This window comes from Centruroides sculpturatus, unplaced genomic scaffold (genome assembly GCF_000671375.1).
Source record: "Centruroides sculpturatus isolate CEXI.00-Female unplaced genomic scaffold, Cexi_2.0 scaffold47, whole genome shotgun sequence".
Taxonomy (NCBI): domain Eukaryota; kingdom Metazoa; phylum Arthropoda; class Arachnida; order Scorpiones; family Buthidae; genus Centruroides; species Centruroides sculpturatus.
Genome location: NW_019384385.1, coordinates 489,893 through 503,100, shown reverse-complemented (window position 1 = coordinate 503,100; position 13,208 = coordinate 489,893). Strand labels below are relative to the sequence as shown.

Here is a 13,208-nt window from a genome sequence, read left to right as displayed (position 1 = left end):
GTTTATATACAGTCGACCCCCGTATAAGATCATTGATTATTCCGTTTTATATGAATTCCATGTTGTACGAGTCACTTAAATTTTACAAATTCGTGAGCCGTTCACAGCCCGGTACATGATTTGTAAAATCTAAGTGACTCGTACAACATGGAATTCATATAAAACGGAATAATCAATGATCTTATAGGGGGGTCGACTGTATTTAAATTTTAATTTTATTATAGTATTTCTGAAGTTCATATTTTTATAAATACCGAAAACAGCAAAATAATCCATTTTTACTTAGTTTAAACTTTTTTTCTTCCTTAATTTGCCATTTTAACATCAAAATAACTGATTAATTTTAAATTCTTAAATGGACTTAAAAAGTCTAGCATAGTGTACGTAGATGGCATAACTGGAAATATATCAAACTATATGAGTGTTTTTAATTTAAACTTGATATTGATTTTGACTAAATTATTTTTAAGAATACAGTAGAGCGTCAATTATCTGAAAGTCAATCATCCAAAACGTCAATTATCGAAAGAATTCCAGTCGGCAAATTTAAATTTTCTCCAGTGCTCTGGCGCTGCAATCTTTGGCTATGTCTTGGGCTACTCAAATATTTTATGTTTTTGACACTAAATTAACTTCTGAAATATAATTTTATATTGTTTTTATATTTTTCAATATATTTATTTTGTTTGTACAAAATAAAAAAATAATTTTTAACAATACAATAGTCTTCGTTAGGCATAACATCGACAAAAATTCAACGCAAAGCGACACGCAACAGAGAAAAATTTCAACATGGGATAGGTTAATATATTTTTTCGTACATAATCGGTTATCCGAAATATCAGTTATCCGTACAACCCCAGTCCCCAATTGATTCGGAAAATCGACGCTCTACTGTAATTGCTTTTCTAGATCTAATGTGATAAACAATTTATAAATGTTGATTTTAATTATTAGTTTCATGATATTGAAAAAAGACTACTAAATTAATAATTAGTAAAATTATTTAAATTTTTCTTACCTTAAAGAAACTTATTATTCTAAACTTCAATTTAATTGAAATTGTTATCTGATAAGAAGGTTGTTTAATTTATACTTTCAATGTATTTACTTTAAAACAAATTTTTTTTCATTTGCAAATAAAAATGATGTAATTTTGTTCTTTTTCTTTTTAATGTTTGCATATTTATAATGATAAGAAAGATTACAAATGAATGAATATCATTAAAATATTTTTTCACAATGGTACAATTATACATTTTTTAAGATTTTAATTTGAGATATTGCAAATTAACAATTAAATTAGTTTTAATAGTAGTGAATTAATTTTAAATTGAAAGCCAAATATTTTATTTTTTTAATACAAATTTAATTCATTGCTGCTAAGGTACTGTATAAATTTATCAATAAAATTGTTTATAAAGACCACAAATTTTGGATCCTACTTAAAGATTATATTTTTCTATTTAAATTATTAATAGATTTTTATTTAATTTTTAGACTATATTATATTTTTTGAAAAATCATGTGGCCTACAGAAGAATCATCAAATGATAGTCGAAGAGTGGAAAGAGAAAGAGATCGCCGTCATAGGTAATTTAAATAATATAGAAAATGTTTATTATTTTGTTATATTTTTGAATAAATATATCATTGTCACAAAATAAAATTATCATACAAATATTTTTTCATAATATTTTGGAGGATTTTGATATGTTGTATATAACTTAAAATCATGAACTGAGATAAATCTGTTATTGATATTAAGATTCTATATAAAATTTTATAGACTAAACATTATTTGTAGTATTAAGGAAATGTAATATTTAAATAAAAATTTTAAAAATAGTGAAAAAATCACATAAAACAATTTGCTTTCAAAAATTTAAGAGTATAATACAGGGTGTACCAAAGTTCCCTTATTCAATCTTTCAGATTTTTTTATTAATAAAACATAACCTGCTGACAAAATGTAAATAAACAAAACACATCTATAGTCACCCACAGGAAACACTAATAACACCTAGTGAGTAAAGTAGGAATGTTAAAAAGAGGGATTGTTTGATGTTGACACTATTCAAATAACTATGTTTTGCCAAGATATTTTGTTGAAATTTGCTTGTTTATGTATAATACTTTTGAAGACTGCTCTAAAAATAAGAATAAATATTATAATGTAAAGTTTTTTTGTAGTTACTGGTTGCATACAAGCCTAGAAAATTAAGATATTTGCTTAAGCAACCATTATTTTTTACAAAGTAAAGCCACCTGTTGTCGCTAGTGCTCCTATTTTGGCCACATCTTTTATTTAATTATTTTAAACTTTCCATCAAGAATATTGCATATTGCAACTGAAACATCAATGACAATAAATAATCTTTGCTTTTCTTAACTAGTTATCAATGGCTGCCTAATCCAAGTGAATCTTGTCAGGCAACTAAAGTAGTAATCCTTAAGTTTATTAGTCTTTCATTTACTAAAACTACAATAGAGAATTGGATTACAAATTTATCTTTTAAATAACCTACATTTTAATCCTTAGATGGTTGGCCACAAATAGATATAACAATCTTCACTTACCTATTCTGGCAATGAAATCAGCCATTGTTGTGACTATGAGCAATAACTCACACAAAGGCTGAGACTATGAACAATAACACATGTAAAACTTACACACTTTATTTTGGTTTGGGATTGGATACACAAATAACAGTGAGACAATGGTCCTACTCTCTAATCTAGTCTCTCTCATGTTATTTTTCCTTTTTTTCCCGACAAGAGGCGTCCTAGTCAGTATATCCCTCACAGCCATAAATGGTTTATCAGTTTTCATTTGTGGTCTCTTACTAATCTAAAGACTTGGTTGCTACAGTATTTAGGTACCTACCTACTTGCATGGTTTAGTAAAGATTAGGTAGGTATTAATCTTTACTAAATATGTTTATCTGTTAAATAACTTCTAGCATGATGAATTATAAAGAATTCATGTAAAACTAATCCTATGTAATACAGTTTGTTACTTACTGTTCATTAGATATGGGACATACTGTATTACAAGGAAACACAAGTGTTATGCTCAAATTAAAATGTCTTTGGCAATTTTAGGTCTGCAGGAAAGACACCTTTGTCTTTTTTTCAAATTTTGATAAAGAAATTGCTGTGATCAAAGTAAATAAGGATGTGGAATTTATTGAAAAGTTATTCAATTTGCTTCACATATTTTACTTTCAATATTACTTATCCATTATTGTAAAAAATGTAAAAGAATTGCTTGAATAAAAGTAACATTGCTTTGTAAAAAGCTGGAAGTAGATTTGTTTATAGATTACTGGAATTTTAAAAAAAGTAATAATGAAAATAGAAATAAACCTAAAGCACTGGAATATCTGTTTTAAAGTACCCTTTTTTATATACAATAGGACAAATAACAGTCACAGCTTAAACTGAGTAACATTTTATTCAGCTGCTGAGCAGACAATCATAGACTTCCTTATATCTCTTTCCAATCTTTAACTTCAAAACTCATACTTTTCTTAATTTAATTTCTACCAGAAACTTGTGAAAGCAAATTTTCTGTTCATTATACTAATCTCCCTGTTTGTATTTAAACTGAGGTAAAGAGCAATATCACACCATTGTTTTAATACAAAGTTAAAAGATATCTATATGCATTATCGTTGATTTGTAGCCATGTGGTTTACATTTCACTAGCACCATCACCAAATGCTGTGGCAGCCATGGGAGAAAGTAGATGCTCAGTTGTATTCAGAAATTTTATAGTAGCTGCTAGAAGTGTCTGTCTTCCATCTGAAGACAGAGATTTACTTGACAACACACATTCCAATCTTTAACATCTTACTCATGCATTGTAACATTACTTGCTAAAATGTTGCATTTCAGATTATCCAAATTGCACAGATTATTTACACAAGCTCTATCCTTTAGATCAGGAGTGGCCAACCTTTTTGGGAAGTGCGCCACTATCTGAAAAAAAAACTTATGTGTGCCACTTTCAACTTTTCCAACATACTAAAAAATATAAAAAAGTGAAAAAATGTTATTTATAGACTGATTATGGGATTTTTATGCAAATAGCACATTTTTTTCATGTAAGTCTGAGTAGTGGAGATTTAAAAAATAATATAATAAATAAAACAAAAGTACAAACTTAGGTTTTATTGTTAATAAACATTTTTAAAGGTTCAGTCAGTTAGGTTATATATAAAATAAAAATGAATAACTTGAAACTTTTAATTCTAAATAATTATTTAAACAGTCAGTACTTAATTAATGTGGCTTTTGAATTTGTAGTTTTTTTTACCAAGTCATCTATATTAGGATTAGTTCTTGAAGATGCTAACAAAATTAGGTGTTTTAGATGCATATCAGTTAATCTTGAATTCTGTTTTGATTTTATTATGTTCATAATAGAAAACATATGTTGATCCAAACCTACAACAATATCTGACAGCCAAATTGTGTAATTTTGAAAAGTGCTTGTTGGTACAAATTTCCAAAATTTGATACAATTTGGATCACTTGCAGTTGAAATAAGTTCCTTATATTTGCTTTTCAGTGTAGTATGGTTCTGTAGGTCAATAATTTCAATTTGGATTTCAGGTGGGTAACAATTAACATCTTGCAGAGAAATTGAAAAAGGATTCGACAGGATATTTGCTGTTGAAATCACTATGCATTTGTTTGAAATTTTTCTGGCACTGCTACACAAATTCCACATATCAAACAAATAGGCTTGGAAGCATTTTGATGCGTAAACAAAAATTATTCTTTCCAGACAGTTTTAAAATCACAAATTGCAATATTCTCTTCATATTTTTGTTTCAATGTCAAAGGTTTACTCATGGACATAATAGAGCGGTTGTGGCCGACGTTTTCATTGTGAAAACGTGTATGTCATACATTCAGCGCCGCCTTCCTGTAAGCCTAGAAGCTTGACAATGGTGTTTGGAATGTCAGTTGAATTATGCTCGATGTATCAAATGCCATTGTCAAACTTCTAGGCTTACAGGATGGCGGTGCTGAACATCCGATGTACACATTTTTGCGATGAAAACGTCAGTCGCAACCTTGCTAGTGAAAATAAAATCTTTAAAACAACAACGCTCAACTCCAAAATCAAAAAACAGTTTAAAGAAAGCTTAACATTTTGCTCGGCAGTTTAAAATCAACTGAGCCAGACAGACAGAGTGTCACACTTGCTCTCGTTTGAGAAAGGACCAGCTTTGCCAGATGTTTTTAGTGTTTGTAGCCAAAAATTTTATAAAAGTAGCCAATGTGCCAAATGATATTTTTTTATGCCAAACTAAAAAAAGAGTAGCCAAATTTGGCTACCCTTTTTTTTTAGCAAAGTAGCCAAATCTGGCAACGCTGGAACAGACAACCATAGCAAGACACAACGGCGCCAAAGCAAGGCAACTCAAACCAAATTATTGGGCTCGTCCCATGACCACACTGTCTTACTGCATCATTGTACTGGTGTCAAGCAGTGTCGCTTTCCGGCACTGTTGTATTCAGTAGCATATGAGTAGGGTTTTTATGGACTTTGACAAAGTTCCTGAAGACGACATTATTTTTTTCAATTTTTTTAGTTTTTCAATAAGTCTTCGCGTTCCACTGTTTAAACTCTGTCGTGCCACATTGTGGCACACATGCTGCAGGTTGGCCATCCATGCTTTAGATACATATGTAAAAAAAAATCTGATAAGAGTTAAATATGGGATTGAGATGGCCACAAGTCCTTAGAAATAATGTCGTGATCAAAAAGAAGATTCAGGTTTCGTGAACCTTTGAATAAGTTTGTACAAAGTAGCCTACTTGGTAGTACATCATTGAAAAAATTTTTCTTTCAAATTTCCACATATACTTTCTAAAATTTGTAACAAAATAAGCCTCCAAAGATGTAATTCTTTATATTGGTTAATTAAGCATCATATTTGACATGGCCACATTTCTTGCTTTCCAGTTGATGATACACCTGTATGAATTAGTTCAAAACACTTTCAAGATGGCCACAAATCCAAATCAGTAATGCTCTATTTTGTACTTTATCAGTTTTTCAACTTGCCAGGAAAAAATTTTCAAAACTTGAGTAAGGGAATTTTTGGTATATTTAGTAGGAAAACAGTTGATAAAATTATTAATTTGTCAAATTCCTTGACATATTTCCTTTTTAATTATTTTTCTGGCTGTACAAAACTATTTGCATACACATATTGCAAAACATATCAATAAAATTAAATAAATAATATACCTACACACTTAAGTTTAATAAGCTTAAATTTATATAAATTTGTCTTTTTAAATACAACTATATGATTTAATAAATTTTCCTGTAAAAAATGATAAACCACTTAAGAAATTGATTTACTTTATAAAAATATTTNTACTAGCTTACCCGTCGCGCATTGCTGCGATCTCAGAAGAGATGAAATTCAAGCAAACTCGTTATAATAAAATTAAATTTTCATTTTATCATTTTTATTGAAATATATTATTATTATTCGTTTTCATCGGGAAAACATTTCAAAGTGTCGTTTCAATTCTATTTATTTATTGGAGTGCTCGTGGATACACGATATTTTTTGTTTTTTCGTCTGGTGCGTACACGAATAATTCGGAAGGTTTTCCGACGCGTGAGCTGGCCACATACAGTTGTCCATGCGAGAAGCACGGATTCTCCAAATTTAGCCCACACACTTGCAGCGATTGTCAAAAGCGCGATATTCCCCATTTATATATATATTTTTAAATCCTTTATAATTTTAATTATTTAATTGCTCCTTCCTCTCTTCCTTGGCATGTTGGGAAATTTCTGATAGTTAGATAATAAACCGTTTTATTGTAATTTGTCTTTTTAAATTATTTCGAGTCGATATTAAAATTTGAAAAAGGGCGATACCTAGATCGGTAAAATAGGCGAATTTCTTCCTACAACTTCGGTCGTTGTTCGGGGTACAGTTAAGATTTTAACGAAGTTCGAGCGAAAACATAATTAGCAAAAAAAGTCGAAATAAAGTGATTAAACAAAAATGATTACAAATATCGTAAATAACAGTTCACAAATGCATATACAGAGACATATATATTTTTGAAGGGGGGAAATGGTCTTCACAATTTGAAATCGATCAAACACACTATGCGCGAATGCTCGTGTAAACGCGCGCCATCTATCGTAGGATAAATGTACTTCGCGGGAGTGTATTAAAAAACTTCCCGAAGTTTCATGGCAATCGTACTATGCCACAAACCTTCGCCGGAGTATATTAAACAACTTCCCAAAGTTTCATGGCAATCGGATAAACGGTGTGGTAATGCATGAAGGACATAGGACACACAGACAGACATACATTCATTTTTATATATATAGATATATTTTGAAAAATTATTTAAAATTTTTATTTTTAGTTTAAATATATTTATCTTCTAGAGATAAAAATTTATATTATTGAATTAATTATAGCAAGCAAATGTATTTTTGTTTTTAAGCTTTTAATATTTTGTTTTATTTAAATTTTTTTAGATCACGCTCTCGTAGTAGAGAAAGAAGACGATCTCGTAGTAAAGAAAGAAGGTATAGCTTAGATATGGGTCTTGTAAAATTTAAGAAAATTGTATTAAATTTTTTACTTTTCAGGATCAGAACTGAAAATTTTATAAACTTTACAACTTCATAAAAATAAGAAATACAATGAAAATTAATAACATTGATGTTTATAAACTTAAAACACTAATTTTTAGCTTGTGAAATTTTCAAAGATAGATGTTTTTCTGTCTTTCAGCTTATATTAATTTATAATGTCTTCTGCTGTTTACAGATTTATTATTTTACTTTACATAAGTTACTATATTTGAAAATCTGTAATATTTTTGATTTTTTCAAAACAAAGTTTTAAATAAAAGAAATTGAAAATAATAATAGTAAAAATAATTTATATGTGCTATATTCATAGTAAAATTTAAATTAATAACTTAACAATACAAACTAAATAATTGTGAGGAACAATGAAAGATACCTCTGTGGGGTCTGTTCGACATTGGCCAATGCCACTCGCCTTAGAGGTCGTCCATAAGGCGAAAGATTACGACCCTTGCTTTGCCTGTGATCTGTCAAAATGATGCAAGAAAGCCTTTTTATGTATGGGAGTAGTGGTTTGTTGGACGCAAAGATGACTCACACAGAGACCATAATTTAAAATTATATCATGTTTATTTAAACAAAGACATCATGCTTACAAATAAGATCAAAAGGGTGTACTATAACCAACTTGCAACCTCGGATGATCCTGNATATTTAAAAGGAAGCATGATTAATTGAGATAACAGATTTTTATTAAATTTTTATATATTTTAAAGACAATAAAATATAATGAGAAACAATTTCAGATTATTTAAAAATGTAATAAAGCTGATGTTTTGTTTTTATTAGTATTCACTTATCACTAAGGATTGTAATAAGTGAAGACTTTACACCAGGGTTGGCCAACCTTTTTGGGAAGAGTGCCACTATCTGAAAAAAAAAAATTATGCATGCCACTTACAACTTTTCCAACATACTAAAAAATATAAAAAGGTGAAAAAATGTTATTTATAGACTGATTATGGGATTTTTACACAAATAGCATATTTTTTTTTCACGTAAGTCTGAGTAGTGGAGGTTTAAAAAATAATACAATAAATAAAACAAAAGTACAAACTTAGGTTTTATTGTTAATAAACATTTTTAAAGGTTCAGTCAGTTAGGTTATATATAAAATAAAAATGAATAACTTGAAACTTTTAATTCTAAATAATTATTTAAACAGTCAGTACTTAATTAATGTGGCTTTTGAATTTGTAGTTTTTTTTACCAAGTCATCTATATTAGGATTAGTTCTTGAAGATGCTAACAAAATTAGGTGTTTTAGATGCATATCAGTTAATCTTGAATTCTGTTTTGATTTTATTATGTTCATAATAGAAAACATATGTTGATCCAAACCTACAACAATATCTGACAGCCAAATTGTGTAATTTTGAAAAGTGCTTGTTGGTACAAATTTCCAAAATTTGATACAATTTGGATCACTTGCAGTTGAAATAAGTTCCTTATATTTGCTTTTCAGTGTAGTATGGTTCTGTAGGTCAATAATTTCAATTTGGATTTCAGGTGGGTAACAATTAACATCTTGCAGAGAAATTGAAAAAGGATCCGACAGGATATTTGCTGTTGAAATCACTATGCATTTGTTTGAAATTTTTCTGGCACTGCTACACAAATTCCACATATCAAACAAATAGGCTTGGAAGCATTTTGATGCGTAAACAAAAATTATTCTTTCCAGACAGTTTTAAAATCACAAATTGCAATATTCTCTTCATATTTTTGTTTCAATGTCAAAGCTTTACTCATGGACATAATAGAGCGGTTGTGGCCGACGTTTTCATTGTGAAAACGTGTATGTCATACATTCAGCGCCGCCTTCCTGTAAGCCTAGAAGCTTGACAATGGTGTTTGGAATGTCAGTTGAATTATGCTCGATGTATCAAATGCCATTGTCAAACTTCTAGGCTTACAGGATGGCGGTGCTGAACATCCGATGTACACATTTTTGCGATGAAAACGTCAGTCGCAACCTTGCTAGTGAAAATAAAATCTTTAAAACAACAACGCTCAACTCCAAAATCAAAAAACAGTTTAAAGAAAGCTTAACATTTTGCTCGGCAGTTTAAAATCAACTGAGCCAGACAGACAGAGTGTCACACTTGCTCTCGTTTGAGAAAGGACCAGCTTTGCCAGATGTTTTTAGTGTTTGTAGCCAAAAATTTTATAAAAGTAGCCAATGTGCCAAATGATATTTTTTTATGCCAAACTAAAAAAAGAGTAGCCAAATTTGGCTACCCTTTTTTTTTTAGCAAAGTAGCCAAATCTGGCAACGCTGGAACAGACAACCATAGCAAGACACAACGGCGCCAAAGCAAGGCAACTCAAACCAAATTATTGGGCTCGTCCCATGACCACACTGTCTTACTGCATCATTGTACTGGTGTCAAGCAGTGTCGCTTTCCGGCACTGTTGTATTCAGTAGCATATGAGTAGGGTTTTTATGGACTTTGACAAAGTTCCTGAAGACGACATTATTTTTTTCAATTTTTTTAGTTTTTCAATAAGTCTTCGCGTTCCACTGTTTAAACTCTGTCGTGCCACATTGTGGCACACATGCTGCAGGTTGGCCATCCATGCTTTAGATACATATGTAAAAAAAAATCTGATAAGAGTTAAATATGGGATTGAGATGGCCACAAGTCCTTAGAAATAATGTCGTGATCAAAAAGAAGATTCAGGTTTCGTGAACCTTTGAATAAGTTTGTACAAAGTAGCCTACTTGGTAGTACATCATTGAAAAAATTTTTCTTTCAAATTTCCACATATACTTTCTAAAATTTGTAACAAAATAAGCCTCCAAAGATGTAATTCTTTATATTGGTTAATTAAGCATCATATTTGACATGGCCACATTTCTTGCTTTCCAGTTGATGATACACCTGTATGAATTAGTTCAAAACACTTTCAAGATGGCCACAAATCCAAATCAGTAATGCTCTATTTTGTACTTTATCAGTTTTTCAACTTGCCAGGAAAAAATTTTCAAAACTTGAGTAAGGGAATTTTTGGTATATTTAGTAGGAAAACAGTTGATAAAATTATTAATTTGTCAAATTCCTTGACATATTTCCTTTTTAATTATTTTTCTGGCTGTACAAAACTATTTGCATACACATATTGCAAAACATATCAATAAAATTAAATAAATAATATACCTACACACTTAAGTTTAATAAGCTTAAATTTATATAAATTTGTCTTTTTAAATACAACTATATGATTTAATAAATTTTCCTGTAAAAAATGATAAACCACTTAAGAAATTGATTTACTTTATAAAAATATTTTAAATATACAGAAATTACTCAAATTAGTGTGGTTAATGCATTCTAGAAAATTATTGCATTAATTGGATCCAAATAATTAAGGAATATATTTAATAAGTAAAATGATTGTTTATTTGAAATGAATTTTTTTTTTCAGTTTAAATGATGATTAGAACTCTCTTAATAATAGATCATAGTTTATAAAAAAACTACAAGAGGATGAAATAAAAAGATTCTATTAAATTTAATTATTATTACTTTGCTACTAAATTTTAAAATATTTTTATTAAAAAAGATTAAGTTATCCAATGTTTTTCGGACTTGTCTCACTGTTATTTTCTGCACAAATTTCCCAGTAACACCAAATTATGTTTTTTTTTTTTAAATGCTCTTTTGTGTAAGTACTGCATTCTTCATCTGAGTCATTATTCAAAACTGACAAGTGAGCTAGAAATGGTCCTTTTAAAAATATGCGTAAAAACATTGTGCAACATTAAAGGTGAGGTAGTAAAAAGTGAATGGCTGGACTAAGCTCAACTAACCATTTTGCCATTCCCTAATTTCAAAATTTGAATTTGACATATTCTTAAAACTTACATGAAATATTGTATTTTAATTGAGAAACTATTATATAAGAATGATGGTATTGGACTTGCTGATTGAGTGATAAAATTTGCTGGAGAGGATTTTCCTGGTTGAAGTGATAAAATTCTTTAATACTACTGTATAATATATGCTGAGTAGCCAAATTATTAGAGACACTGCTCACTCTAACTTGGACGAGTGGATTTGTTAGTGACACATGGTGGTGTAATAGCACTTAGTATATAAAAGACATGCTCAGTATCAAGAGAACTGTTTATCAGTACAGTTAACCTGGCTTGGATAGGACAAAAGATATAAATTTCAATCAAGGCATGTTAATGGGAGCAAGAAGACCCTGTTCCAGTATTTTGAAAACCATTAACATCCTCAGCTTTTCTCATGCAACAGTACCTCGTGTATTCAGAAAATGGCAGTTGGGCCAAAAAATAAGCAATAAATGCAACTGTGAATGAAAAAGGCTTGTGGATCAGAAGTAACAGGCTGCTGGCATAAATCATTCACAGCAACAGAAGGGAAACAATATGACAGATTGCATCTCAGTACAATGCAGATGCAGGCAGCAAAAAGCATATTTGAATTCACAGCAACCAGATCTTATCTTGGATTGGTTTTAACTACAGAAAACTATCAAGGGTGCATTTGCTATCAAAGAAAAACAGAAAAGCACTCCTCAGTGGGCCCAGAGGCATCACAATTGGACACTTGATGAATGGTAAAAGGTCACTTGGTCTGACATGTCTTAGTTCCTTCTCTTCCATGCTGATGGCAGGATCAGAATATGCCAATAGCATAAATCTGTGGACCCATCTTGCCAAGTGACAATCCTAAAAGCTGGTGAGTGGAATAATGGTCTGGGGAATGTTCTCCTGGGACGCACTTGGTCCCCTAATAACCTGGAAACATCTCTTAATTCCATAGACTACTTCAACATTGGGCATATTCAACATCTCAGTGTCAAGCCAGTGAGATGCTGCCAGAATTGATGCCTTGAGTGAACATAAACACTGACTGCTGGAGATATTGGGAAAGAAAAATGGCAAATGATATGGACTTCCACATTACATTAAATTTATTTTTGAACTTATTTAATGAGAACAGCTTAATGAAAAATGAATATTTTGAAAAGAAAAAGAGGGATGAAGATTTTTTTAATTTCCATAGAAGTTATAAATAATTAAATCAATTCTAAGATTTCACTTTAACAACTAAAATGATATGATGTCCTATGTAAATATACCAGTATATTAAAATATTCTATTAATGTACAGTACCAACCTAATCTTAATTTATTCAAGGGTACTGTACATTCATCAATAAATAAATTAAGTTCAAAATTGTCAATGCAAAATAGAGCTCTTATGAGTCCCATAATGGTTGCCATCTTATTTGCTGGAGTATTGAGCACTGAAAAAGACATTTGCAGTTTGCTTGCAGCACACTGGCAGCAACTGGAATTTGTCAGAGATTTTGAACAGAGGCACTGAGAGGTTCTGGAAGTGCTGAGATTTTGAATATGGTTATTGTTGCTGACCGGGTTCATTCACTATTGTCTACAGCAGGGGTCGCCAAACTTTTTTTAACTGTCGACCCTCAACCACTTTCCAAAGCCTCACATTGACCCCCACCATAAAGTTTTATTACAAGTGTATGTGTATGAGCAAAAAAAAAAAAAA

At 30.3% G+C, this 13,208-nt stretch overlaps 1 protein-coding gene across 1 annotated transcript in view; it reads left to right on the top strand.

The window, feature by feature from the left end:
- The first annotated feature begins 1,525 nt into the window (after positions 1–1,525).
- The window catches only part of LOC111618022 (probable ATP-dependent RNA helicase DDX23), a 48,224-nt gene continuing 36,541 nt past the window's right edge, over positions 1,526–13,208 (top strand). Inside the window, exons 1-2 of the mRNA XM_023359441.1 lie at positions 1,526–1,593; positions 7,541–7,591. Coding sequence (XP_023215209.1) covers positions 1,526–1,593; positions 7,541–7,591 — 119 coding nt within the window. The remainder of the gene's footprint in view (positions 1,594–7,540; positions 7,592–13,208) is intronic.